This window comes from Pan troglodytes, chromosome 10 (assembly GCF_028858775.2).
Source record: "Pan troglodytes isolate AG18354 chromosome 10, NHGRI_mPanTro3-v2.0_pri, whole genome shotgun sequence".
NCBI lineage: Eukaryota > Metazoa > Chordata > Mammalia > Primates > Hominidae > Pan > Pan troglodytes.
The window spans coordinates 55,466,103-55,492,377 of record NC_072408.2 but is presented as its reverse complement, the minus strand read 5'-3'; the positions used below and the strand labels follow the sequence as shown (position 1 = coordinate 55,492,377).

At 39.5% G+C, this 26,275-nt stretch overlaps 2 protein-coding genes and 1 non-coding gene across 3 annotated transcripts in view; 1 reads left to right on the top strand and 2 right to left on the bottom strand.

The window, feature by feature from the left end:
* Positions 1 to 8,901: 8,901 nt before the first annotated feature.
* Positions 8,902 to 26,275, top strand: part of MUC19 (mucin 19, oligomeric) — a 188,144-nt gene continuing 170,770 nt past the window's right edge. Inside the window, exons 1-5 of the mRNA XM_063785772.1 lie at positions 8,902 to 9,040; positions 11,895 to 11,962; positions 16,362 to 16,394; positions 18,539 to 18,565; positions 24,819 to 24,968. Of these exons, the coding sequence (XP_063641842.1) occupies positions 8,991 to 9,040; positions 11,895 to 11,962; positions 16,362 to 16,394; positions 18,539 to 18,565; positions 24,819 to 24,968 (328 nt within the window). The 5' untranslated portion in view covers positions 8,902 to 8,990. The remainder of the gene's footprint in view (positions 9,041 to 11,894; positions 11,963 to 16,361; positions 16,395 to 18,538; positions 18,566 to 24,818; positions 24,969 to 26,275) is intronic.
* Positions 10,019 to 10,102, bottom strand: MIR1244-1 (microRNA 1244-1). The gene has a single exon (NR_035590.2). It is a non-coding gene; the product is annotated as a microRNA 1244-1 (primary transcript).
* LOC129136645 (prothymosin alpha) lies at positions 10,513 to 11,030 on the bottom strand. Its single transcript, XM_054664352.2, has one exon. The coding sequence runs from the start codon at positions 10,893 to 10,895 to the stop codon at positions 10,563 to 10,565; it is 333 nt and encodes a 110-aa protein (XP_054520327.1). The 5' UTR covers positions 10,896 to 11,030; the 3' UTR covers positions 10,513 to 10,562.

Sequence of the window (26,275 nt, the reverse complement as noted above, 5' to 3'; positions counted from 1 at the left end):
CCGGGTGCGGTGGCTCATGCCTCTAATCCCAGCACTTTGGGAAGCCAAGGTGGGCAGATCACGAGGTCAGGAGATTGAGACCATCCTGGCTAACACAGTGAAACCCAATCTCTACCAAAAATACAAAAAATTAGCTGGGCATGGTGGCACACGCCTGTAGTCCCAGCTACTCAGGAGGCTAAGGCAGGAGAATTGCTTGAACCCAGGAGGTGGAGGTTACAGTGAGCTGAGATCGCACCATTGCACTCCAGCCTGGGCAACAGAGCAAGACTCCATCTCAAAAAAAAAAAAAAAAAAGACGTTATATCACTTATGTCTTTAGATGAATGCACATTTACACCTAGACATATAGTTTATATACTATATAGCTTAAGGTATATAAGCTCTTGAAAAATTTGTAATTTGGAGTTGGCCTGGTGATAATTTCCAGGCCTTTTCCCTGTAACTGGTTGCAGAAATTAAAACTCTCTCCCTCCCTATTTCATCTGCATCTCACTATTCGGCCCTGAGAAATAGCCCAATCCTCAGTTTGGTCTGGGAACAGAAGTAAATACTAGCTATTTGTAAAATATGTCATAAAAATCTGAGTTTTAGTGAGGTAAGGGAGCATATTGTGTGGCTATCTGAGGAGCGTATTCTAAGGAGCAGAAGCAGCAGTACAAAGGTGGGATGGTGTATTAATCCGTTCTCTCACTGTTAATAAATACATAACTGAGACTGGGTCATTTATAAGGGAAAGAGGTTTAATTGACTTACAGTTCAGCATGGCTGGGGAGGCCTCAGGAAACTTACAATCATGGCAAAAGTGAGAGACAGGACTAGCTGGATTTCCTATAAGAATTCCTAAGCCTAGCTGGGGAAGGTGACCATAGCCACCTTTAAACACAGGGCTTGTAACTCAGCTCACACCTGACCAATCAGGTAGTAAAGAGGGCTTACTAAAATACAAATTAGGCTAAGAGCAGGAGGTAAAGAAATAATCAAATCATCTATTGCCTGAGAGCATAAGGGGAGGCACAATGATCAGCATATAAACCCAGGGCATTCAAGCCAGCAGTGGCAACCCCCTTTGGGTCCCCTCCCATTGTATGGGAGCTCTGTTTTCACTCTATTAAATATTGCAACTGCACACTCTTCTGGTCCGTGTTTGTTCCGGCTCGAGCTGAGCTTTCATTTGCTACCAAGCACTGCTGAATGCTGCTGTCGCAGACCCACTGTTGAATCCTACCCCTCCGGATCTGGCAGGGTGTCTGCTGTGCTTCTGATCCAGTGAGGCACCCATTGCTGCTCCCAGTCAGGCTAGAGGTTCACCATTGTTCCTGTGCAGCTAAGTGCCCGGGTTCATCATAATTGAGCTGAACACTAGTCACCGGGTTCCACGGTTCTCTTCCATGACCCAAGGCTTCTAATAGAGCTATAACACTCACTGCATGGCCCAAGGTTCCATTCCTTGGAATCCATGAGGCCAAGAACCCCAGGTCAGAGAACAAAAGGCTTGCTGCCATCTTGGGAGCAGCTGCCACCATCTTGAGAGCAGCCCACCACCATCTTGGGAGCTCTAAGAACAAAGACCTGCTGGTAACATCTGGTTGCCTGTACGGGGATTCTCCAAAGCGATGAGTAATAGACCACTTTTGCTTGCTATTCTGTCCTATTCCTTAGAATTGGAGGAAATACCGGGCACCTGTTGGCTGGTTAAAAATGATTAGCGTGGCCACCGGACTTAAGACTCAGGTGTGAGGCTTCCTGGAAAAAGGCTTTCTAATGACCCCCAACCCTTCTGGGTTGGGAGCATTGGTCTGCCTGGAACCAGCTTCCACTTTCACAATTCCTGGGGGAAGCCAAGGGCCAACTAGAGGCAGAAAGCTGTCGTCCTGAACTCCCGGCATTGGCCGGTCGAGTTCATGGCACAGCCAGAAGTCTCTACTCAATAGTTGCCCATGAATGTGCCCCTACCTCTCCTTCTGACCCATACCTCCTGGGTCCTGACCAAGACTTTCTTGAAAGTTTAGCCCCAAAATTCTCCTTACCTCTGATCCCTGCCTCCTAGGTACTAATGCTTCAGACTTTCATTTCCTATCCCAAGTATTAGAGCAAGTTGTATCTCCAAAGGGATCTAAGGAAGCTCAATGCTGCATCCTCAGGCATCTAGGCTATGAATCCAGTGAGTCTGCCCCTGGTATCCCTCCCAATTTAGGTATACAGCTCTTGACATGGGCAGTTATGTGGGACCCGTTCCCCACCACCCTTGCCAGGGCCCCAAGTTTGTAAGTGGCTAGGAGGATTGCTCTCCCATTGTGCAAGATACTCTCCTCTCCCAATTTCTACCCAGCTTACCCTCCCCCTGCAATACAATCTCCAAGCCTTGGCTCCTTGGCCAGGGCCTTAGAGCTGATGACCCAGTACTTTAACAACTGGAATTGGGTCTACAACAACATAATAGATCAGGATGAAAGCAAAATGAGTCAATTAAAGGGAAAAGAGGGAAGGCAGAGAGAGGGAGAGAGAAAAGAGAGAAAAAGGGAGAGAGAGAAAAGAGAGAAAGAGAGAAAGTCAGAGAAAAGAAAAAAGAGAGAGAAAAAAGGGAAAAAGAGGGAAAGAGAGAAAGATAGAAGTGGTAAAGAAAAAACAGTGTGCCCTATTCCTTTAAAAGCCAGGCTAAATTTAAAACCTATAATTGATAATTGAAGGTCTTCTCCATGACCCTATAACACTCCAATACTACCTTGTTTTCAGTGTAAACAAGGGCATAGCCTGAAAACACTGAGACCACAGACAACCCTTAGCCTTCCTATCAAAAATCCTTAACCCAGTAACCCACGGATGGACCAAATGCATTCAGTCTGTAGCAGCAACTGCTTTGCTAACAGAAGAAAGTAGAAAAATAACTTTTAGAGGAAATCTCATTGTGAGCACACCTCACCAGTTCAGAGCTATCCTAAGTCAAAAAAAGCAAAAAGGTAGCTTACTAACTCAAAAATCTTAAAGTATAGGGCTCTTCTGTTAGAAAAAGGTGATTTAACACTAACCACTGATAATTCCCTTAACCCAGCAGATTTCATAACAGGGGATTTAAATCTTACTTACTATGCAAAGGTCCGACCAGACCGAGGAGGAACTCCCTTCAGGACAGGGCAATAGATGGTTCCTCCCGAGTGATTGAGGGAAAAAAACACAATTGGTATTCAGTAATTGAGGGAAACTCTCGTAAAAGCAGAGTTAGGAAAATTGCTTAATAATTGGTCTGCTCAAACGTGCAGACCAATTTTGCACTCAGCCAAGCCTTAAAGTACTTAAAAAACCTGCAAGCCCATCTTTTTCTCCTCGCTCTCCTTCTCATAGGAAAAAGGCACATAGGATAAACAAGATCCATCTCTCATATTTCATACCCAAAAGGACTTAATCCAGGGCAACAAAAAGTTTAAGACTGATAATCAGGGTGTATTTCTACAAAGGAAAAGAAGGACAAAGGCCCTAGTGGGCAAAAACTCTATCTCAGTCCTGACTCAAAAGGTTGTCTACACCCTCTCTGAAACGAATTTGCATAAGAACTGTTGTTTATGGGAATGCATCTTGATGCGGCAGCTGGGTTCTTATGAAATATTCAGAAGCCCAGCCCAGCTCTAGAACTCACCCCTAGCACAAAGGCAATGTTGGGCACGCTGGTAAAGGACCACTAGAATCCAGCAGCCCAGACCCGTTTCTCTGTGGTCAAGAAAGGCAGGAAAAGGGGTGCAGGACTACTACATCGGTGAGCGTAACTAATCCGATAAGCAGAGGTCCATGGGTGGTTACGCACCCTGGAAAGGAATAAGCATTAGGACCATAGAGGACGCTCTAGGACTAATGCTCATTGGAAAATGACTAGGGGTGCTGGCATCCCTATGTTCTTTTTCCAGATGGGAAACATTTCTCCCAAGGCAAAAATGCCACTAAGATGTATTCTGGAGAATTCAGCCCAGAGTGCATATACCTTTTTCTCTGTCAGACTTGAAGCAAATTAAAATAGACCTAGGTAAATTCTCAGATAACCCCAATGGCTATGTTGATGTTTTACAAGGGTTAGGACAACCCTTTGATCTGACATGGAGAGACATAATGTTACTGCTAGATCAGACACTAACCCCAAATGAGAGAAGTGCCGCCATAACTGTAGTCCGAGAGTTTGGCGATCGCTGGTATCTCAGTCAGGTCAATGATAGGAAGATAACAGAGGAAAGAGAACAATTCCCCACAGGCCAGCAGGCAGTTCCCAGTGTAGATCCTCATTGGGACACAGAATCAGAACATGGAGATTGGTGCCACAGATATTTGCTAACTGACGTGCTAGAAGGACTAAGGAAAACTAGGAAGAAGCCTAATAAATTATTCAATGATATCCACTATAACACAGGGAAAGGAAGAAAATCCTACTGCCTTTCTGGAGAGACTAAGAGAGGCATTGAGGAAGCATACCTCACTGTCACCTGACTCTATTGAAGGCCAACTAATGTTAAAGGATAAGTTTATCACTCAGTCAGCTGCAGACATTAGAAAAAAACTTCAAATTACACCTTAGGCCTGGAGCAAAACTTAGAAACCCTATTGAACTTGGCAACCTCGGTTTTTTATAACAGAGATCAGGAGGAGCAGGTGGAACGGGACAAACAGGATAAGAAAAAGGCCACCACTTTAGTCATGGCCCTCAGGCAAGTGGACTTTAGAGGCTCTGGAACAGGGAAAGGCTAGGCAAATCAAATGCCTAATAGGGCTTGCTTCCAGTGAGGTCTACAAGGACACTTTAAAAAAGATTGTCTGAATAGAAATAAGCAACCCCCTCATCCATGCCCCTTATGTCAAGGGAATCATTGGAAGGCCCACTGCCCCAGGGGACAAAGGTCCTCTGAGTCAGAAGCCACTAACCAGATAATCCAGCAGCAGGACTGAGGGTGCCTGCAGCAAGCGCCAGCCCATGCCATCACCTTCACAGAGCCCCGGGTATGCTTGACTATTGAGCGCCAGGGGGTTAACTGTCTTCTGGATACTTGTGCGGCCTTCTCAGTCTTACTCTCCTATCCCAGACAACTGTCTTCCAGATCTGTCTCTATCCGAGGGGTCGTAGGACAGGCAGTCACTAGATACTTCTCCCAGCCACTAATTTGTGACTGGGGAACTTCACTCTTTTCACTTGCCTTTCTAATCATGCCTGAAATCCCCACTCCTTTGTTAGGGAGAGACATCCTAGCTAAAGCAGGGGCCATTATACACCTGAGCATAGGAGAGGGAACACAGGTTTATTGTCCCCTACTTGAGGAAGGAATTAGTCCTGAAGTCTGGGCAACAGAAGGACAATATGGACAAGTGAAGAATGCCCATCCCATTCAAGTTAAACTAAAGGATTCCATCTCCTTTCCCTACCAAAGGCAGTACCCGCTTAGATCCGAGGCCAAGCAAGGACTCCAAAAGATTGTTAAAGACCTAAAAGCCCAAGGCTTAGTAAAACCATGCAATAGTCCCTGCAATACTCCAATTTTAGGAGTACAGAAACCTAATGGACAGTGGAGGTTAGTGCAAGATCTCAGGATTATCAATAAGGCCGTTGTACCTCTATACCCAGCTCTACCTAACCCTTATACCCTGCTTTCCCAAATACCAGGGGAAGCAGAGTGGTTTATGGTCCTGGACCTTAAAGATGCCTTTTTCTGCATCCCTGTATCTTTAACCTCCTTGTTAAGTTTGTCTCTTCTAGAATCAAAGCTGTAAAACTACAAATCATTCTTCAAATGGAGCCCCAGATGCAGTCCATGACGAAGATGTACCGTGGACCCCTGGACCGGCCTGCTAGCCCATGCTCCAATGTTGATGACATCGAAGGTACCCCTTCTGGGGAAATATCAACTGCATGACCCCTACTACACCCCAATTCAGCAGGAAGCAATTAGCGCAGTCATTGGCCAACCTCCCCAACAACACTTGGGTTTTCCTGTTGAGAGCGGGGACTGAGAGACAGGACTAGCTGGATTTCCTATAAGAACTCCTAAGCCTAGCTGGGGAAGGTGACCGCACCCACCTTTAAACACAGGGCTTATAACTTAGCTCACACCTGACCAATCAGGTAGTAAAGAGGGCTCACCAATTAGGCTAAGAGCAGGAGGTAAAGAAATAGTGAAATCATCTATTGCCTGAGAGCACAAGGGGAGGGACAATGATTGGGATATAAACCCAGGGCATTCGAGCTGGCAGTGGCAACCCCCTTTGGGTCCCCTCCCATTGTATGAGAGCTCTGTTTTCACTCCATTACATCTTGCAACTGCACACTCTTCTGATCCATGTTTGTTCCAGCTCAAGCTGAGCTTTTGCTCACCATCAACTACTGCTGAATGCCACTGTTGCAGACCCACCGTTGACTCCCACCCCTCCGGATTTGGCAGGGTGTCTGCTGTGCTTCTGATCCAGCGAGGCACCATTGTGACTCCTGATCATACTAGAGGCTTACCATTGTTCCTGTGCAGCTAAGTGCCCGGGTCCGTCCTAATTGAGATGAACGTTCCACGGTTCTCTTCCATGACCCACAGCTTCTAATAGAGCTATAACACTCACCGCATGCCCAAGGTTCCATTCCTTGGAATTCATGAGGCCAAGAACCCCAGGTCAGAGAACAGAAGGCTTGCTGCCATCTTGGGTGTGGCCTGCCACCACCTTGGGAGCTCTAGGAGAAAAGATCCACTGGTGACAAAAGCAGAAGCAAACATATCCTTATCCACATGACAGCAGGAAGGAGAAGTGCCTAGCAAAGGGGTAAAGCCCCTTATAAAGCCATCAGATATCATAAGAACTCACTCACTATCACAAGAACAGCATGGTGGTAACCACCCCCAGGATTAAATTACCTCCCACTGGATCTCTCCTACAATACAGGGGGATTATGGGAACTACAATTCAAGATGAGATTTGGGTGGGGACACAGCCAAACCATATCAGATTCCAAGCATGATTCTGAGGTATGAGTGTACCTGGTGAGCTCCACCAATAGTAGGGAGGCCTCTGAGGCTGGAGTGGAGACAGTAAGAATAGGTAGGTAGGAGGTGAGATGAGAGAGTTGGGGCTGATGGAGCAGGGCCTTGTAAGCCATGTTAATGGTGTTGGTTTTATTTTGAATGAAATGAGGCCATGCAGAGGTTTGAGTGGAGAAACAGAGCATAAGAGTCAGTTTGCACAGGACCATGCTGGCTGATGTCCTGAGATTAGCCACAGTGAATAAGTAGATGAATAGAGAGACTAGCTGAAAGTCCATTATGGTAATCTAGGCCAGAGGCGATGGCAGCATAAATGAGGGGTATCAGGGTGGTGGCAGTAGGGGTGCAGAGAAGAGGTTGGACTCAAGATTAAAGTAAAAATTAAGAGGATATTCTGATGGAATGAGTAGGAGATGGGTGAGAGAAAAAGAGGAGTCAAGGATGGCTCCAAACTGTAGGTAGAGGTAACTGGAAGAACAGAGGCTCCATTAACTGAGATGAAAAGACATTGGGAGAAGCACATCTGTGGAAGAGATGGAACATGGAAGTGGAGTTTCATGTTGGGCACATTGAGTTTCAGCTGCCTAGCAGACATTCAAGTGAAGATGATTAATATGAGCCTGGAGCTCAGAGGAAAAGGCCAGGCTAGATATATAAACTTGAAAGTAATGAGCATATACATGGTATTTAAATTCATAGAATTTGAATAGAATCCCCCAGGGAGTGAATAACAAAAAGAGAGATTCAAATTTGAGCCTCAGGGTCCTCATGTTAACAGGCCTTGGGATATGAGAAGGAATCAACAGAGGATAAAAAGGAGCAGCAAATGAAATAGAAAAAAGCTTGGAATTTGCAGAAGTGACATAAAGTGTACTGAAAAGCAGGAATTGATCAACTGTGTTCAATGCTGTTGTTGAGAGGTTGATAAAATAAGGACTGAAAATTGACCATTAGATTCACAAAAGGGGATCAATCACCAGTGTCCTTGCCAAGAGCACATCTTGTTCAGTGATGGAGTGAAAACTTGAAGGAACAAAGTTCATGAGTGAATAAGTCAGGAAGTGGAGTCCATGAGCACAAATACTTCTTTTGTGATATTTAATCATTAAAGGGAAAAGAGAAATGAGAAGAGAGCCAGAAGGAAGTGAGTTCCACAGTTTTTTTCTTAAACAGCTTTATTGAGATATAATTCTCGTTTCATAGCATTGTTTCATGTATGTATTTATTTATTTTGAGTTAGGAGAAATAAGCTCATGCATTTATACTGTTGAGAATAATCCAAAAGGGGGGAAAACCTAGAGATGAATGAATTGCTGGCATAATATTCTTGGATGGAATCCAGTATACAAATTAAAGAGTTGGCCTTTGATCATGGCACAGAGAGTTCATCTGGATAAATAAGAACGTAGGTAAAGTTTGAGTAGAAATCTGGCAGAATTTCTTTTGATAGCTTTTGTTTTTTCAGTAAAACTGGAAATAATGTTATTAACAGAAAGGGATGATGGGAAAGAGGTGTTGGATGTTGGAGAGGAGAGAAGATATGAAATAGAAGAATATGACAGCAAATGGACTAGAAAATATAATTGCCTAGCTGTCTTAAGGGTCCATTCAGGGTAATTAATTTAAGAGAGACAAGTTAGCATATGGTTCATAGATGAACCAGTTGTGTTCATCTGCATAGTGTAGTTGGGAAGAGGAAAGAGTTTAATTTAAGCCATGGTTAGGGTTGTGCCAAGCAAATGTAATGAAATGTTCCCCGATTCTCCTAAGCTAAAAGTAATCTCACCTTCCTTGGAGCTTCCATAGCATTCCCCTTCAATCTTGCTTATTGAAATGTTGTATCTTGCATATATTCTTAGTTGCTCAACAGCCCCTGATAACTTTGTATCATTCTGGCTCCTACAAGTCTAAGCCTACTGTGAAGCATATAGCAGAATAATTATGTCATAATGATAATCTAAAAAATGGGTTTCCTGAGATCAAATCTTCTTCACAATGAAGTCATGTATGATAAAGAAAAGAACATCATCAATGGCAGTGTTATTGTGAGTCATATGTCTCAATGTATAAGATAGTTCCCTCTGAACTATGTTTTTTTCTATGTTGGAGAAAAGTCCTTTATGTACCATCTTAATGAATTTGTGAATCATTGAAAGAAAAAAGGCTGGGTTTTGGAAAAATGACAAAGTCAATGAGTTGCTAGTCTCTTTAACCTCCATTTGTTACCTCTTTCTCTGTTCTTGGAGTGAGTCCTCTTCTCCAGCACTAAAATGTCTATTGTTTACCATCTCCAAATACCTGACTCATAGAAAAAGCTCTGATACTTACACTGGTGTCAGATTTAATATTGCATGGCCTTCAGTAAATGTGCCACCTTAATCAGGCAAATGCAATTAAAATGTTGTAATCTGTTAAATTCTGTCCCCTTTTGAAATAATTTAAGACTCAACAAATAGACTAAACAGATTTGGCCAGCCAAGGAGCATGTGTAAAAGCATTCAATATGTATTGGTGAGGCCCTCTGAAAAGGTAGGAATTATTTATTTGTTTTAAGTGAGTTGAGTCATGAGTAAATAAAGGGGAAGAAAAAGGATGTTGGTCCATACCTTTTCCCCCTTTCCTGGATTCTTCTGCTTTTCTGGGGAGATAAACTAAGGACTGCTTTCGTTTTAACTGCTGAAGTCTTTTCTTCATAGCAACTGGGAGCAGATGAGGAGCAAATGGCATCAACAAAGCTGTGGAGGTGGCCTTTCCATTTTCCAGGTCCACCTGACTAGTGCAAGAGATTCCTCCCTTTTTATTCCTCTCTATCCTGCTCATCACAGACCAGACCAGAACTCCTCTCAGATTCTTTTCTTTTTTTTTTTCTTTTTTTTTTTTTTTTTTTAGAACAACTCAGCAAAATAAAATTCCTGTTTATTGTTGGACAACATTGTTTCACACATACATCAAACAGGCCAAAAAAAATAAACAGCAACTTCATAGACAAAAAAGGAAAAAAAAGAAACCTTTTATCTTTGGCCTTTTTAACCATCTCATACAAACCAACTACTTATAGTACAGCTAAGTACATACACAAAAAAGTTACTGGAATGCTCGGAATAAGATTGTTTTTCTGTTGTCATTTTTGCTTTTTTTACAAGGTTTTTTTTCTCCTTTGAGATTATAATGAACATGGTCACACCACAAGTAAAGTCAGAAGTAGGACAGAACGCTCCAAAGGCTGGTTTGGTCATCCGAGATCATTAAAAATGGCTGACCCTAACAATATGTACAAAAATATAAAATGTAAATAAAAAATACAGACAAATTTCCTTTTTAAAGTACTTTTAAGAAAAAAAGCAGGGCCTTGGAAGTTTTGGTTCTTTTTTCCTCCCCTGTTGCAAATTCTCATGGTTTGGGTTGGGTGGTGGAGAGCGCGTGTCATCTGCGGGTGGCACTGCCCACGGTGGGCGGGCGGGCCTCTCTACTCGAAGGTGACCACGTTTAGATTCTGAGACGGGAAGTGGAGGATGAATAGGTCACGGAGGCCTTTTTTTTTTAGTTTAACTTTTCCTTTTTTGCTGTCTAGTCATCCTCGTCGGTCTTCTGCTTCTTGGTATCGACATCATCATCCTCATCATCTTCAGCTGCCCGCTTGCCCGTAGCTGACTCAGCTTCCTCATCTTCATCTCCATCCTCTTCCTCACCATCACCTTCTTCTTCCTCCTCCTCTTCCTCCCCACCTTCTTCCTCTTCTTCATCTACCTCATTGTCAGCCTCCTGCTCCCCATTTTCCTCATTAGCATTCCCGTTAGCAGGGGCGTCTCTTCCATTTTCTGCCTCTTCCACAACTTCCTTCTTCTCCTTTAAGTCCTTGGTGGTGATTTCGGAGCTGGTGTCTACGGCTGCGTCTGACATGGTGGGGCACGCCGGTGATCCGATGCAGGGGATTAAAAAGAAAGCGAGAGTTCAGGGACTCTGGCGATAAAGCTGCCGGAGTCCGCGGCGGCGGAGGAGGCGCGCGGCGGAGGCGGCTGCGGCGAGCAAGGAGGCGGCTGCGGCGAGCAAGGAGGCGGCTGCGGCGAGCAAGGAGGCGGACGAGGAACAATGCAAAGATGGCTTTTCAGAGCAGCCAGTGGGGGCGCCTCTCAGATTCTAACTTGAACTTCTCTCTTTACCCAGGATATCTAGATATATATTGATGAATGACATTTTCTATTTAAATTTGTTTTTGTCCTAAAACATTCTTTTTATGTTGTTTTCATTTTAATATATTTTCTACTTATTTACATATCTTATTGTAAAGTAAAAACTTATACCATTAGAGTCTTACATATCCTTGTGAATAATAAAGCTATTACTGTACAGTTATACATCTTAGTGCATCTATACCTATACTTATGACACGTATTTCTCTAAGAAAATGTCTAATAACGTATTGATAAGCAAAGAGTTCTTTGTTTCAAAGTAGGTTAATGTTTAAAATACATTTTGTTGTTAAGGGAAAGGCAATTACAATATTTAATCACAATATTTGAGTTTCTTGAGGTATTAAGACTTCTGCAGTGATTAATAGGGGACAGATCAATGTGTGTATCCTCAGCATATTTAGTTTTTAATCCTGGGGCTTTTAGTTCCTGGTTTTGCTGTTTGCACAGGGTGGCAAGAAGGCATGTTCTGGGTTTGGTATGAGCTGGATTTGGTTCAAGATAGAAGATGTCATAGGAGTAAGGCACTAAACAGACTGAAAGTGGATTTCATCTTTGGCAGCCTATGACATTTACCTTTGCTCTCTCGTCACCAAGTTTACCACACCTAGCCCATGATGGCAGACAGTGGGATGAGTGGGTATAAAAACCAAAGTTACTGGGGCCCTTGTAGACTTTTCTCTCCAGAATGACTATCCTCCATTTCTAGGTCCCAAATCACAACCATGAAGTTGATCTTATGGTACTTGGTTGTGGCACTTTGGTGCTTCTGCAAAGGTAAGAAACTAATTTAAAGAATTCTTTCAAATGTGATGGACCCCAAGTATATATTTGTTTGAATGTTTAGTGTTCTGTACATCAAACATTTTTCTTCCTAGCAATCTTTCTTACACTACACTTTAAAGTAGGATAAGAAAACTGGATTTTTCATCTTACTGTGTATTACCTCAGCTTTAACAATCGTGTCTTAAGAGTGTGGATACAAGCATAACTTGGAGATATCTCGGGTTTGCTTCTAGATTACCACAATAAAGTGAATATTGCAATAAAGCACACACAGTTTTGTGCTTCCCAACACGTATAAAGTTATGTTTACCCTATACTGTAGACTAAGTATACAATAGCATTATGTATAAAAACAATATATATACCTCAATTAAAAATACTTTATTGCTAAAAAATGCTATGATCATATGAGTTTTCAGTGAGTTGTAATCTTTTTGCTGGTTTGATGTTGACTGCTGCTGAGTACCCAATGTGGTGGCTACTGAAGGTGGTGGGGGTGCTGTGGCAATCTCTCAAAATAAGAAAGCTATGACATTTGCCACATTGATAGACTCTTCATTTCATGAAAGATTTCTTTGTAGCATGCAATGCTACTTGATAACATTTTACCCACAGTAGAACTTCTTTCAAAGTTGGAGTCAGTTTTCTTAAATCCTGCTACTGCTTTAGCATCTATCTTTGTCTACTCTTCTAAATCCTTTGTTGTCATTTCAACAGTGTTCACAGCATCTTCACCAGAAGTAGATTTCAATTAAAGAAATCACTTTCTTTGCTCATTCATAAGGGGCAACTCATCATCTGTTCAAGTTTTCTCATGAGATTGCAGCAATTCGGTCACATCTTCAGGCTCCACTTCTAATTCTAGTTCTCTTGCTCTCTCTACCACATCGAGAGTTACTTCTTCTACTGAAGTCTTGAACTTCTAAAAGCCAGCTTCTTCCAAATTATTTTAATGTTGATATTTTGGCTTCCTCTCATGAATCATGAATGTGCATCTAGAAAGGTGAATCCTTTCCAGAGGATTTTCAGTTTACTTTGACTATATTCATCAGGGGCATCATTATTTATGGCAACTATAACCTTATGAAATGTATTTATTTCTTCAATAAGAAGACATGAAAGTCAAAATTACTCCTTTACCAGTTGGCTGCAGAATGGATGTTGTGTTAACTGCCTGAAAACAACATTAATCTCCAGGTACATCTCCATCAGAGCTCTTGAACTCTTGTCAATGAGCAGTAATATTTTGAAAGGAGTCTTTTATACTGAGCAGTAGCTCTCAGCAATGGTCTTAAAATATTCAGTAAGCCCTGTTGTAAACAGATGTGCTGTTATCCAGGCTGAGTTATTCCATATTTAGAGCATGGGCAGAGTAGATTTAGCATAATTCTTAAGGGACCTAGGACTTTCAGAATGGTCAATGACCAGTGGTTTTAACCTCAAGTCAGAAGCTGCATTAGACCCTAAAAAGAGAATCAGCCTGTCCTTTGAAGCTTGGAAACCAGGCATTGACTTCTCCTCTCTAGCTATTAAAGTCCTAGATGGCATCTTCTTCCAATCAAAAGCTGTTTTGTTTACAACGAAAATCTATTGTTCAGTGCAGCCATCTTCATGAATTATCTTAGCTAGATCTTCTGTTCTGAACTTGCTGCAGCTTCTCCATCAGCCCTTGCTACTTCATTTTGCACTTTCATAGTATGGAGACAACTTGTTTCCTTAAATTTAATGAGCTAACTTCAGTCAACTTAAAACTTCTCTTCTGTAGCTCCCTTACCTCTCTCAGCCTTCAGACAACTGAAGAGAGTTAAAGCCTTTTTCTGGATTACAGTTTGGCTTAAGGGAATATTGTGGCTGGCTTGATCTTTCCAGGCCACTCAAACTTTCTCCATATCAGAAATAAGGCTGTTTGGCTTTCTTATCATTCATGTGTTCGCTGGAGTAGCACTTTTAATTTCCTTCAAGAACTTTTCTTTTGCATTCACAAATTGGCTATGTGTTCAGCACAAGAGACTTAGCTTTCAGCTTACCTTGGCTTTCCACATGCCTTCCTCACTAAGCTTAATCATTTCACACTTTTTAATATTAAAGGCAAGATCTGCCACTCTTCACTTGAACACTTAGAGGCCATTGTAGGGTTATAAATTGGCCTAATTTCAATATTATTGTGTCTCAGGGAAAAGGGAGGCCCAAAGAGAGGGAGAGAGATGGGGGCAATGACCTGTTGGTAGAAAGGTCAGAACATAAGCATATATTAAGCTTGCCATCTTATTGAGTGTGGTTTGTGATGCCTCAAAACAATTACAAGAGCAACATCAAAATTCACTGATAATAGATCACCGTAACAGGTATAATAATAATAATAATAAATTTGAAATATTGTGAGAATTATGAAAATGTGATACAAAGACCTGAAGTGAGCACATGCTATTGGAGAAATGGTTTCAATAGAGTTGCTAGTCACAGGGTTGCCACAAATCTTCAATTTGTAAAACACATAATATATGTAAACCTCGGTAAAGTAAAGCACAATAAAATGAAGAGTGCTTTTAAATATAAGTATACACATTTAGATATATTTATTTTTAGCAACTGCCTAGAACTATTACTAAGCAGGTCACACAAGATACATAGTGTTGTTTGTTACTCATTTTCATCACAGTTTATGCTTTGACGGTTCTGTCTTGAATGCATATCCATATTAAGACTAAAGACGCAAACAGGTAATCATGTTTTTCACAAATCAAGAAATTATCACCAATTAAAAAACTGGGTCATCATTAAAAACAACACTTTAAACTAACATCTTTCCTGGATATTTTAGAAAGTTCATTAATTAATTTCAGAAATTAATTTAAAGGTAAGATATCATTTATTTTGAGAAAATTAAATACTAAGCAAAATGAAAAAATGCCTAGAAACAAACATTGTTCTGTTCTTGAAAATGGCAGAAAAGATAACATTATCCAAATGTAAGGGGAAAAGTCTGCAAAAAGCAGGTTTTTTCCATATCTAAACTTAAAAGTCTATTCTCTAAATTTGAAAGTAGAACACAAAACATATGTCTTATTTTTCTCTGAGATGTCAGAATATAGAGAACTGCAATTATTTGTTATAATTAAGAAAAAATATTTCTGTTTAATCCAACTATCTGGGAAATTGTCTGATGAACCATTAGAAAATGATTACTTTGTGTAATACTGATTTTCATAATCTTACATAGTGCTTTGCTATATTCTTTTTTTCCTGTTGCATAAATGTGTTTCTTGTTTCCTCAGTAATGGAGCAAAGAGCACATTATTTTCAAAGTATTTATTAAATGTCATATCATCATAAAAATAATTTTAAAATTACTTGTTAAAGTATATTAAATTTACTGAAGAATTGGCTCATGTTTCTAAGGTAAATTCCTATATATCCATCCATTGTAGATCTGGAAAATGATTGTGACTATTTCAATAGGCTTTCCATGGATAGACGACTTATCAACAAAATTCAAAGATTTTATGTATTTATTCATGATGTCATTGTGGGAACTAAGAAACATACTTGGAAAACTGCTCTTTGCAGAAATCCTAGGTGCCTTATTTGAAATAAATTTTTGTTGCTATTAGTCAGTGTGATTTATGTTTCAAATACAGACTCTCATCGTTTTCAGTAGGTTATAGGTTGATAAATCTTGGGGACTGGAAGTTGCTGAAAGCAAGTATTTAGGCAGTATCCATATAACCAATTGAACAATGCAAGAAACATTTGCATTGTTTAATCAAGCATAACTATACAGAAAGAAAAAAATTGGAAAACAATTTTTCTGGTTAAGTAGAAAAAAACAGTTATAAGAGACATAGTTCAGGCATAAATATGCATAATCTACTTTTATTTTTTTCTCAGGCTATCATATATTATCATTAAAGTCCATATTATTGATTCTGTTCTTTTATTCTTGTTTCTTTTTTGTCTAATTCACTGCTTATGAACACATTACCCAGAAAATGTTTAGGGGAAATAAAAGCATGTAAAATTTAGATCAGAAAATATACTTTAGATCAACAGCTGTAGTCATGTGAAGAAGATATAAAATATTGGCTAATATTAATTTGTGAGCTTAATTTATTTCATCATGCATATTTTCAAGTCTTAGTTGGCATTGAAAATTTTGATATCAAGTATGCTGGTAGGTAAATGTGTTACATAGATCATTTCCTATTAAATAGAAAAGCTGTGAAATAATAAATTATTATTGAAGTATTACACTTATCAGATAAAAACAGTGGATTGCTTATATTGAATTTTAGGGAAGAACGAAAACAAAAAGAACATCTTTTTCATTGTCTTAAAATATGTTATAGAGAATTATAAAATAACCTGTTTTTTTTTTTCATTTTTAAAATAGATGTGGAAGCCTTACTTTACCGACAAAAATCAGGTCAGTATCTTTCAGGAATTAATCTTTACTTTGAAACATTATGCTGCATTGTGAGGCTGCTTTTGGAATCATAAAATTAGTGTGTTTCTTACACACTTGGTTTTGTGAATGAGCTCCCATGATGTCTCATTTACCCCACGTGACCCTGAACTCCTTAATGACAGGATTTTGGTCTATGCTGTTCACCCTATATTCATAATGCCAAGAGCACTGGCTGCAATGCAGTAGGTCCTCAGTACATCTTTGTTTTAAATGAATAAAATAAATTGGGATGATCAATATAAGATTTATTTTGCCTACAAGAATTTTCTACATGAAAGTAACCAAATGCTTTGCAAGGTAAACTTTCTGAAATAAACCAAGGATACCCTAACTTCTTACCAAAGAAGACATGGGACTTCTGAAAATAGCTTAATCTTTTTTTAAGGACATGAAAATGCATGTCCATTATCATATTATGTCTATACAATGATGCCCTTGGAATCTACTGACTTGAGTAAGACAGTTTGTCCCTATTCCAGAGATTGTTTCTGAGTTTCTTTGTCTGCTTTTGATTTGCCTTTCTGTCCCCTGTCTTCTGTTCAACAACTAGCTCTATATTCTCATGGGATCATCATGTCTACTTTTAGCAGTCAGTTCCAATTCTTACCTATTGTTTTCAGTCCACTGGGCTGAGAACACCATCGATCCAAGCTCATTAGCCTTGTACTGTGGTAAGGATGTGCACTCTGAGTGAGGTCTCAAGAGATTTCTCCTGATGGGTACAGTGAATAAGCAAGAATTCATACATGGGCTCAATGATATCTCTATTTGCTGCAAGAGGATTTGGGGACAACTTCTTGACTGCAATCTACATTTCAGATAGTCAGAATTTTCCAGGTGTTTAACTTACATAAAGAATATTACTGTGCAGTTTTCTTTTGAAGCATTTATATTAAGTGTCTCCAATCCACATCTGTAAACCATTTCTTCTTAGCCTTTGGCTAAATCTGTGTGTGTGCATTTGTTTGTGAAGCTACATAAGATTTGGTTTTGACAACAATTTATGAGAACATATGAGAAATGCTTTATCTTTTAAATGTGCTATTTACTGTTTGTCTTAATTTACTCCTTCATCTCTGGGATAGGTTTACTGACCGTAAGTCTTGGATTTTCCTGAATTGGATTTTAGTTCAAATTTCTAAAAGTTTATCTTAGTATCAGACCATGTGCCTTGACTATTTATTTGAATAATGCGTTCAGTTTGGGTTTAGAAAATTTAAAGGTTACAGAGCATAGAGAAGCATTAAAAGCAAAGCACAATCCTCTAAGTCTCCAAATAAAAATGTTACTGAAAACATCTTTGAGGTTTCTTTAATATGTAATCAACTTGCAACTTTATGCAAAATTCTATTGCCATTGTTAAGTACTTTATTTCACAGAATTATTGAGAAAATTCTTTTGGAAACCAATGACTTGATGTATTTAATACAAATATTTTTGTATTTGTAAATCTCAATAAGTGTGTGTGTATGTAAATTATACTTTTTGTTGTAAAGTACCCATTCTTATCGTGAGTTTTTGACTCAGCTGTACTTACAATAGCTTGACAAGGTTGCACATTTACATGCCATTTATTTAAGTATGGAGAAAATTTACCTTGATTTACAATAATGACATTTAAATAATTTGTAAGTTGTGTATACATACATTTTAGTATTCAGCTGTAAACTAGAAATTGTAGACATTTGACTCAGATTAAGTAATTGTAGTCTATTCAGTACCTTTGTCACGTGAAAATATCTTTTAACTAAAGCTTCTGCGTTTTACCAAAAGAATAATAGTCTTTTGAAGCACCTTTTCAGGCATCTAAAAATTATTGAGTTTTGCTGAATTCTAATTTATACATTTAGACTGGGCGTGAGAGTGACTGGAAAATTAGCCCAGACTTTCTCCTTTATGGCGGTATTCTGGAGAAGCAGAAGTGTACCATGGGCAATGGCTAATTACCATATTTATGCCTGAGTATTAAATTCAATGAGTATATCTCTTTGGGAGCACCTCCCAAAGACAAGAAATGGCTGTAATCAAGATTCACTTTCTAATGGCAAATCTATCATTTAGAGACACTACTAATGACAGCAATTCTCCCTTTCTTTCTTCAGATGGTAAAATAGCAGCAAGCAGATCAGGTAAATTACTTTGTTCTCTTTTCTTATACTGTTTATACTCAAAAGCAATAGGGTGGTAGTGCTTTGCTTTGGACATAGGGCATATCTCCCCTGGAAAAATCCTTCAGATGCTTAAAATATAATCTCTCTTATTATTACAGACATGCTTTAATGTGTTTTTGTATAATCTGGGCCAGACATTTTAATCTTTGATCAATACTTACACAGTTGGTGAAATTTAAAACGGAAAATTGTTCTGGTTATTTGTTTAACCTAAAATATCTTAAACCTGTGATAGAAATGTGTATGTAAATTTAAGGCTTTACTTTCCTATATTTTCATTGGCAGGACATGCTGTTGCTTTTCTCTTCCAAGATTAATTCCTTAGTGATCTACTTTAAAATCAATCTAGTTTCAACAGTTTTACTAGATCCCATCAGGTGATTGAATATCACCATTATCCTTTACTGTTTGTTTCTCTACCCACTGAAATGAAAAAATGAGCCATAGCAAATCAACAAGACTGCTTTTATGAAGTTTTTCTGAAATCCAACATTAAGATTATTGCTAATATCAACTTAGACTCAATTTTATTCTGGTCTATTGTACACAGCAATCAAAATAGCCCAATATACATTCCTGTGCTTTTCTTTTTTTTTTTTTTTTTTTTTTTTTTTGAGACGGAGTCTCGCTCTGTCGCCCAGGCTGGAGTGCAGTGGCGCGATCTCGGCTCACTGCAAGCTCCGCCTCCCGGGTTCACGCCATTCTCCTGCCTCAGCCTCCCGAGTAGCTGGGACTACAGGCGCCCGCTACCACGCCCGGCTAATTTTTTGTATTTTTTTAGTAGAGACGGGGTTTCACTGTGTTAGCCAGGATGGTCTCGATCTCCTGACCTCGTGATCCGCCCGCCTCGGCCTCCCAATCCTGTGCTTTTCTTATAGGGCATTTTACATCTCTACCTCATTCTACAACATAAATAAAATGTAATTTTAAACAGCCTTCTTTGAGGGAAAACATAAACTGAGATTAGGCAGCAGCTCAGTTGTGTCAGGAAGACAGCAAGATTATTTTTCACAGCCATGGACAGGACTCATTAAGTTCCATCACAGTGATATAGTAAGAGTTTCTCTACAAAATCTGGTTGTTACTTTTGTGAATTGGGGCATACGAGTTTTCAGCATTCCTTTAGAAGCCCCCATTCACAAATGAGAGGGAAGTAAGGGTACGCTTGGGGTTCTATAGTTCTCTGAAAGTTCTTTAAAATTCTGAGGAATTGAATTTATTCCTATGTGTCTCAGGGAACCTTCCAGGTCTGGGTATTATTTAGGAGGTACATGAGGTTCTCCAAAGCTAGAGCTGCCTTAAGTGAATAAAAATGGCAAGCAAGAAAGCCCCCATCAACCACTCAACCAGTCAACATAAAACTAGACAAACTGGTCAGGCATGGTGGCTCATGCCTGTAATCCCAGCACCTTGGGAGGCTGAGGCAGGTAGATCACGAGGTCAAGGGATCGAGACCATCCTGGCCAACATGGTGAAAGCCCGTCTCTTCCAAAGAAGAGAAAAATTAGCCGGGAGTGGTGGCGGGGGCCTGTAGTCCCAGTTACTTGGGAGGCTGAGGCAGGAGAATCGCTTGAACCCGGGAGGCAGAGCTGGCAGTGAGCCGAGATTGCGCCACTGCACTCCAGCCTGGCAACAGAGCAAGATTCCATCTCAAAAAAAAAAAAAAAAAAAAAAAAACAAAAAAAAAAAACTGGACAAACTTCAGGGCATTGTTATCCCTCAAACTCTTCATTCTTCAATAAGATCAAGATTCCTACATTTGAGATAAGGATTATAGGCCAATACAGGACTTCGTGTTTTTTGATATCCACTGATTTTTACTGATGTCAGAAACATAATTCATTTGTTCCCGTTACTTTAAAAATCTTCCTATCCGCACAGTGGAATCATGTTCACCTCTCTTATCCAGCCATTTCTCTCCATGAGGTAGGGATGAAGAAGCAGAATTATGTCTATTTTTCTTTTCTACTCCATTCTGTGGTTTAAAATTAAAGTGTAAGCTAAACCTTCCGAAATTTTGTGCAAAATGTATGCAAAATCTAGTATGACTTTATTATGAAAAATATAAACATTTCATTTATCCTTAAGCTATAAAGTAGATAAACATTTTATTTATCTTTGTGCATTGTATAAGCAACCTGTCTTTAAGCAAGATGAAGGCAGTGTACATCGCACTTAAGAGCAAAGGATTTCTTGGCAGATTTTTCTAACCGTGTGATCTTGGACAAATTATTCAGTCTCTTCTAAATATCTATTTTCTCATCTACAAATGAAGTAGTTTAATGGCACCTATCCCATAGAATTGAGGCTATTAAAGCAGTAAGGCATATAAAGTACTGTCATACAGATGTTGTACATTTGAAAAACATACTGACCATTACTCCTAATAACTTCAGCAGCAAATATTTCTGAGCAAGTTTTATATAATAAAAACAAAAGGGATAAAGTAAAGTTAATAAAGTTAGTGAAGACGAATGTGACACACTAAATATCTAGGATGCCGGGTCTACTCATGTCAACATTAGAATGAAGAAATACTGCTCTAATAAAATGAAGAATCTAATATATCTCTGGGCTTGAACTTGGGAGAGGTATGATGAGTATGGTGAACAAACACATCATGAATTAAATAAGTGATATAAAATGCATCTAAATGAGTTTGACGCAGTAAGTTTGCTGAGACAAGTCATATGTATTAAAGGGCAGGGTTTATCCCAGTTGAATGCTGTGTGTAAGACACTGGACTAGGTGCACTCATCTCACTTAATACAGTCATTTAATTAATACTTCTATTATGAAGCAGACATGATCTTATCCTTTTTTATGATGTACTCCCCATTTAATAGATAAGAAAACTTTGTTTTAGAAATGTTAAATTGTTTATCCAAGGACAGGCCAAGAACACAGAACACAGCCAGGGGCAAAAGTACAAATGCAAGTGTGTAAATAATAAAAAAGTTACAAACGAAAGGAATAAAGTAGCAAATAAAATGTGTTTCTTTCTCCTACTTTGACAAAAATACATTCATGGCAAGCTGGAATGACACTTCCTATGCAGAATTTTTAGATTCATTGGAAATCAATGCAAGAACAGGGTTGCCTGTGCCCTATCCAAGAAGTAGCCCTGCTCCTTCTATCTCTGGCTTAGTCACACTGGGAGGGACAGCCCAGCTTTCCTATCTCAGTCCACTTCTTTCTGCAAACTGACCACCCTCTGTTCATTCATCACACCTAGGGCTTCAGTCTTTGCAATGTGGTCTCACCTGGGGCAGAAGATCTCAGGAAAGATGCCCATGCACGTCCAAGTAGCAGGCTTGGAGCTGCAGCCTGGGGGACCTAGAATATTGTACAGAAATGGGGAGGGGTATGCACAGGCTCTGAGTAGACAAAAGCTCTTCACCCTCACCCTGTATTCTGTGTTCTCTGAGGAAGGCCGTGACCCAGGAAGGCCAGCATGAAACCAACATAGATCAGAGCAGTAACCTCTCTTGCCTAGGTCTAAGAGAGGTAGTGGCCAAGACCACACTGATTGCAAGAGGGGGAGCCCAGATGGGTTTGCTGAAAAGTGCATACTTTTTACATAGCTGAATACTTCTTTTCTTCCTTCTGCTTTGTCATCAAACTAAGATATTTATATATTAAAGTGCAGTTCTGAAACTGCATGGCACCGAAGAAAGACAATGAGACAGAGGGTAAAAGAGGAAAGGAAGAACAGTATGTGGAAAACACGGGTGGATAGAGGGAAATAGGAGACAACGAGAGGAAACGCTGCATGTGGAGAAAGGTAGTATAGTCATTGGAAGGTTACCTAATATAGGTAATAATATAAATCGACTATACATGATTTAAGCACTTGTATTCCCACAATAAAAAGTTTTATTATAGAATAGAGATTAAAGCAGAATGTGATGCACATACAGGTTAAGAAGATTGCCAAAACAGAAAGACATAGCCAAGCAGATGTAATCTATCACATACATGTTCTCAAGATTAACAACTAGTTCTCAAGTGAACTTCATGGCACCATTAGCCATATAGTTCAATCTAAATTTACAGGGTAGTTGGGGTGGCCACCTGTGTCTGCTGATTGTCTTTAAAAGAAAAAAAATAAATTTCTTGTATATTATGACTGGAGGTAAGTTTGCAATTTGTAATCAGGCACCAGCTGAAGTTAGGCTCCTACCTCCCAGGAACCTAGGAGATGGGGAAGTTATCTTCCTCTGTGATGACATGTCAAAGTGATGGTGCCAGGCCCTTGGGGAAACATTCTTGGGGTGCTTGTCTAGTCTTTAAAAATATTTTTATACATTTCAGAGAGGTAGAGAAATAAATCACAAGTTTTCTTTTTCTTTTCTTTTCTTTTTATTTTTCTTTTTTTTGAGATGGAGTCTTGCTCTGTCGCCAAGTTGGAGTGGAGTGGTGCAATCTTGGCTCACTGCAACCTCCGTCTCCTGGGTTCAAATGATTCTCTTGCCTCAGCCTCCCGAGTAGCTGGGATTACAGGCATGTGCCACCACACCCAGCTAATTTTTGTATTTTTAGTAGAGACAGGGTTTCACCATGTTGGCCAGGTTGGTCTCGAACTCCTGACCTCGTGATCTGCCCGCCTCAGCATCCCAAAGTGCTGGGATTACAGGCATGAGCCACCACGCCCGGCTGAAATCGCAAGTTTTCTAAAGTAAATAATCTAAGCAAAAGTGTGTAGGGAGAGAAGTCTCTTCTCCTATTTTGAGTATGGAGAATTAAACTACTTATTTTTACTTGCATTTGCTCTTACGTATTCTTCAAGTTTTACTTACAAATAATGTGCTTCATTCTCTTGTCTATTCATTGTTCAAAATGTATGTCTTCCACAACTTTACAGGAATATCATCATTATTATGACATTATTAATTCTAAAGTATTTCAATTTTATCGTAAAGATTAAAAAAAATGCCTTGACGGAAAGCACATATGCATCATGTAAGACAGTATTTCTTCTCTTAAAAGTGATCTTGTTGGTGAATGTATTTACTAAATAAATATGAATTGAGTATCCTGTATAGTTCAGGCAATCCTCTTGTCACCTGGGATACTTCAGTGAATTAAACAGGCAAAGAAACATTGGGTTTATGCAGCTTAAAACCTAGAAGGATACAGTCAATAAACAAAAAACATTATAAGCAGTAAACATGTTATATTACAAGGTGACAAAATCTGTGGGATAAAATAGAGTAATATTAAATATAATGGTATTTGGGAGTATAAAGATGGGGATGAAGTTGCAGTTTTAACTTGTCAGAGTGTGCCTCACTGAGATGAAATTTAAACTGAGACTTGAAGGAGGCTAACTCTACAACTAATTAATGAGTAAATGGTTACATCTTTGCAGGAATACAGAAAAGAGAGTCAGATACGTTATCTTAATTTTGTCAGTTATAAGGAACAGTAGCCAAGGACAGTGTGGATTTAACATAGCAGAATATTTTGCTGGGTGTCTACGTTCATTTGCCTTGCTATCCATAAGGAAATATCTGAGGCTGGGTAATTTATGAAGAAAGGGGGTTATTCACCTCCTGTATTTGAAGGCTGTATAAGAAGCATGGCACCAGCCTTTACTTCTGGTGAGGGTCTCTGGGTGCTTCCGCTCACGGCAACGGCCAAGGGCAGCTAGCCTTTGCCGAGATCACACCGTGAGAGAGGAAAAAAAAGAGAGAGGGGCGAGGAGGAATGGCAGCTCTGTGGGAAGTAACAGAGCGATAGCTCACTCATTACCAGGAGGACAACCCACGCTATTCCTGAGGGGTTTGCCCACATGACCCAAACAATTCCCAACAGGCCCTACCTCCATCGCAGGGATCAAATTTCAACATGGGTTGTGGGGAGACAAACTCCTAAGCAATAGCAGTTGGGAAGAGGTGGGACGCTGGAACTTGGGACTTAACGAATGGGGAAGAAAGCAGATTGGGGAGTTTCTGCTCTGTCCAGGAGAAGAAGAGTCTCTCTAGCACACATCAATGATTGAATTTCCACAGCTTGATTCTCTTTCTTAAGGTCTTAGAACCATGACAAAAAGACATGGATAGGTGGTATACGCTGTTCAAGTGCTGCCAGAATAATAAGACTTGTATAAAATAAAAAAGTGGCTTTTGATAGTGTCATAATCAGACCACTTTTATAGTCTGTGCTAACAATGCTGTTTTCAAATAAAATCTTCTGTTATTTGCTGTAGGTGGCTTCTCTTATGGTAGTTCATCCTCTGGTGACTTGGACAGAAAAAAGCCACTCTTTAGCTTGGAATTTGGTTCTCCAGGAGAGACTGAAGACAAGCCCAGACAACGTCAGGATGCTGGGAGTTCAAAGTCAGAAGACACCCCAGCAGGTACTGTTACAGAAAATACACTTACGTAGCAAGCATGGTTTTTTTTTTTGGATAATATGATAACCTTTGTTTTATTGAAGATGTGGCCTTAATAGAAATGTGAAGACCGTATAGGCACTAATGCTAGTTCCAAAGAGTGCTAAATTCTGTCTTTAGAGAATTCTGGCAAAGAGGTTTACAATAATTATTGCCCTGGTAATATTTATTTTGTATGCTGTCTTTCTATGTAGTATCTTTATTGTTATTATAATATATTTCATTGTATAAATTAATAATTTAAAGTTCTTCCTGGACCCAAATATAGTGCAAGATCTCTCTATTCACATTTCTGTAATCTAACCACCATTCATTTCCTACATTAGGATTCTCTCTTTAAATTACACCCTTAATTTGCTAAACAATATTATAAAGCAGAGTTTCTAAAAAGTTCATGGCCTGCAATTTTTTGGGGAGGAAAAATTTTAAATGTCTTTAGGTGAGGTATTTCATCTCTTGTTGTACAAAATTTTAAATATCTTTAGGTGAGGTGTTTCATCTCTTTTTGTATTAGTTTTATTCTCATGCTGCTATGAAGAGATACCTGAGACTGGGTAATTTATAAAGAAAAGAAGTTTAATTGACTCACAGTTCCACATGGTTGAGGAGGCCTCAGAAAATTTACAAGCATGGCAGAAGGGGAAACAAACACATCCTTCTTCAAATGGTAGCAGGAGAGAGAAGAATGAGTGAAGGGGGAAGCCTCTTATAAAACCATCAGATCTTGAGAACTTACTTATTATCACAAGAATAGCATGGGGGAAACTGCACCCATGATTCAATTACCTCCCACTAGGTCCCTCCCACCACATATGGGGATTATGGGAACTACAATTCAAGATAAGGTTTGGGTGGCCACAGAGCAATACCATATCACTTGTTTAACACATTTCTTCCCCCTGCCAATTCAAATTTTTTCTGTATTTTCCTGGTCTCTGAAATCTGTATGGTTTGCACCTCTACAAAAAAGAGAAAGAAGGAAGTCCAGTGAGATCAATAATTTCAATATCTCATATGAAAATTTAATATTTGAGTTCATGTAATGAAAAGGCAGTAACCGTTTTGGGTGTAGGGGGTGTGGTTATAATATCTTTAGGCAGGACATAAAATTTTATATCTTTCCATGAGGTTGATATTATTTTATCCACATTCATTATGTAGTCTTCATTTAATAGTAAAATAAATTTTGTTTAAGGGAACTTTGTTTTAGAAGTGTTAATTTGTTTAAGCAAGGACAGGCCAAGAGCACAGTCAGGGTCAAGAGTATAAAT